The following is a 2299-nucleotide window of genomic DNA, read 5'->3' as shown; positions in this document are numbered from 1 at the left end:
TGTCATGTGCTCTTCTTTCCATGTCCGCGCGGCAGAACGCAGGGTCGTACCGAGCCAGCGACGAGCGGCACGATTCGGAAAGTGGTTTGCGAGGCACAAACGATGGAGCTGAACTCAGGTGGAGTACGGTCCTGCGCTACGCACTCGTGGCTCAGCAGAATTCCTCCAGGAGAACGCGGAGATTGAGAGAAGAAAAATTCCACTCCTGTATCTTGCCCCGTTCGACTTGCCAACTACAAGTTATGAGAGCTCCGGTCTCCTGTTTCTGTGCTGTATTAATGCAATTAAGCCACTGATCGACAATGCGTATGTTAATGCGATGCTCCTTTTCTCCGAATCGCGATCTCCGAGTTCAGATGCATGCCGCAGACCCGTAATTCTCAATGCATGACGCAGGACCAACATTGACAGCCGTTGAGCACCGACCACATTCATGTATTACCGAAGGGAATGGCCTTAATACTCAGGGTCTCCATCGCTCATTCGGTAGATGATTTTGTGCGAATATGCATGGCTCGGTCTGAACCTGAATCGCAGTGTAGATCAGACGCCTTCAAAAAAGTCAGCAGATCTCAGGTTGCGTGCGCGATATCGATGCGCGCAGCGTGTCTCTGTCCAGAGGAGCAGCCATACTCCATCAGGTCGACGCTGTTGGCTGTTGGTCGCACGCACATTGACCGAACCAAAGCATCGGGACGCAGAGAGGTGTATAAATCGCAGCTCCCGGCGTAGGATAGACCAGGACGCTCACAGTATCCTTTATCCCCTTCTAGTATTTCCTCATCGCTCATCCTGCGTCGCAATGAACATGCCTTACACGACGGCGGGCTCCATGGCGTCTGAGCCTGGTGGTAGTGGGACCGGTCTCCATAGTTCGGTACCAGGCGCGAACCCTGGCTATCAATCCTGGGGACGTGGCCTCTTTCCACACGCGTATTCGCCGACACGCGGACACGCTGCACAGCAACAGCAAGATTCCACCCCAGTCTACGCTACCAATGCCTCGAGCGCAAATCTCGGCCAGCATATGGTCAACCGTCGGTTGTGAGTCTTCATGCCCCGTGCAGATCATGCCCCTAACGAAAAGCAGACAAGCCACCACACCCGACTGTCCCGAGCGAAGCCTTGAACAAGTTGTGACACGCTTGGACTAGTATGCAGTGCCGTCTTCCTCGAAAGACCCCACACTTATGATCATAGCATTGCGAACGTAGCACGCGAGCTGGCTGCGGAAGTAACTTTGCTACAAGGGCACATTCAGTACGTTGCGAGTTGTAGGCTAGCGATGCCTCATCTAACAAAAGCCAGGACGGGATCATTCATGGCACAGTCGCAACCAAACCAACGGTACGCAGGAGAGCCTAGAAACTAAAAGGACACTAGAAAGGCGGCGGAAAGTAGCTCCTCAGGTACGAAGCAGCGGTTTAGGGGTCCTTCTTCCACGTCCGCGGTATTCGGCTCGCAGGCGGGCATACTTTCCGTGAGTCAAGCTGAGGTATGAGACAGGTTATCTATGGAAATGTCATCACTTCTGCTGCTCTCGATGTCGGGTCAAGCGTGATGGCAGGCGCGAGTTTGGCTCTTGATCTCGATGGAGAAGGGGCCGTTTGCTATAGGAGTATCTTGCCGGGCGTGCAGCATATGGTGAATCAATGTTCGTGAAGCCTGGGCAGCACATCCATCACGAGAGAAAGTTCAGAAACAGGAAGAATGAGATTCAGCCCACGTGTACTAACGCCCGGGAGTCCAGCTACCGAACCAAAATAAATCAAAGACATGCAAACTAATCAGCAAACGTAACCCCTATATCTCACTATCTTATATAATCGATCGCCACCTGAATTGCAGCGTCGACGCACTGTCGGCGAGTTTGACCATCAGCAACCCATATAGCTCGATTTGTCTAGTCGTCCTGGGCATCCTTGCTCTCGACCTCCACAGTGTCAAGCGCCAAGCCCGGAGATAGCGACCGAGACTCGCTCTGGCGTTGTCTCAGTATCCATTGCTGGCGCCTTTTCGCAAGCTGGGCAGCGGTCTCAACAAAGGCGAAATCGGCCGAGTGAATCCTCTCCCCCTCCTCCACTAGCACGACATTCTCGTACTCAATGGTTCTTGGGGCTGCTATCTTCGCTTGCCCACCAAATTGAGAGTGCTTCTTCAACTTTCCTCGCCACTCCCAGGTCGTTGTTCTATCTTCCCACTGCACGCAGACGAACATCATGGGCGGCTTCTTTCGCGTACTTCCATTCTCCGCCGGCCAGTGCCTCTGGGCCAAGGCTTTGAGCAGGCCAAGATAATC

General features: G+C 53.5%; 1 protein-coding gene across 1 annotated transcript; it reads right to left on the bottom strand.

Annotated features, from left to right (window-relative positions):
* Positions 1–1903: 1903 nt before the first annotated feature.
* J7T54_003521 (uncharacterized protein) lies at positions 1904–2299 on the bottom strand (the record flags this gene model as incomplete). Its single annotated transcript, XM_051510737.1, has 1 exon — positions 1904–2299. A coding segment is annotated over one exon (396 nt), but the record flags the coding sequence as incomplete, so codon positions are not given.

Source organism: Emericellopsis cladophorae, assembly GCF_022114955.1.
Source record: "Emericellopsis cladophorae strain MUM 19.33 chromosome Unknown NODE_228_length_2299_cov_36_534653, whole genome shotgun sequence".
NCBI lineage: Eukaryota > Fungi > Ascomycota > Sordariomycetes > Hypocreales > Bionectriaceae > Emericellopsis > Emericellopsis cladophorae.
Note: the sequence above shows the minus strand (reverse complement) of the source record. Positions and strands in the feature narration are given on the sequence as shown.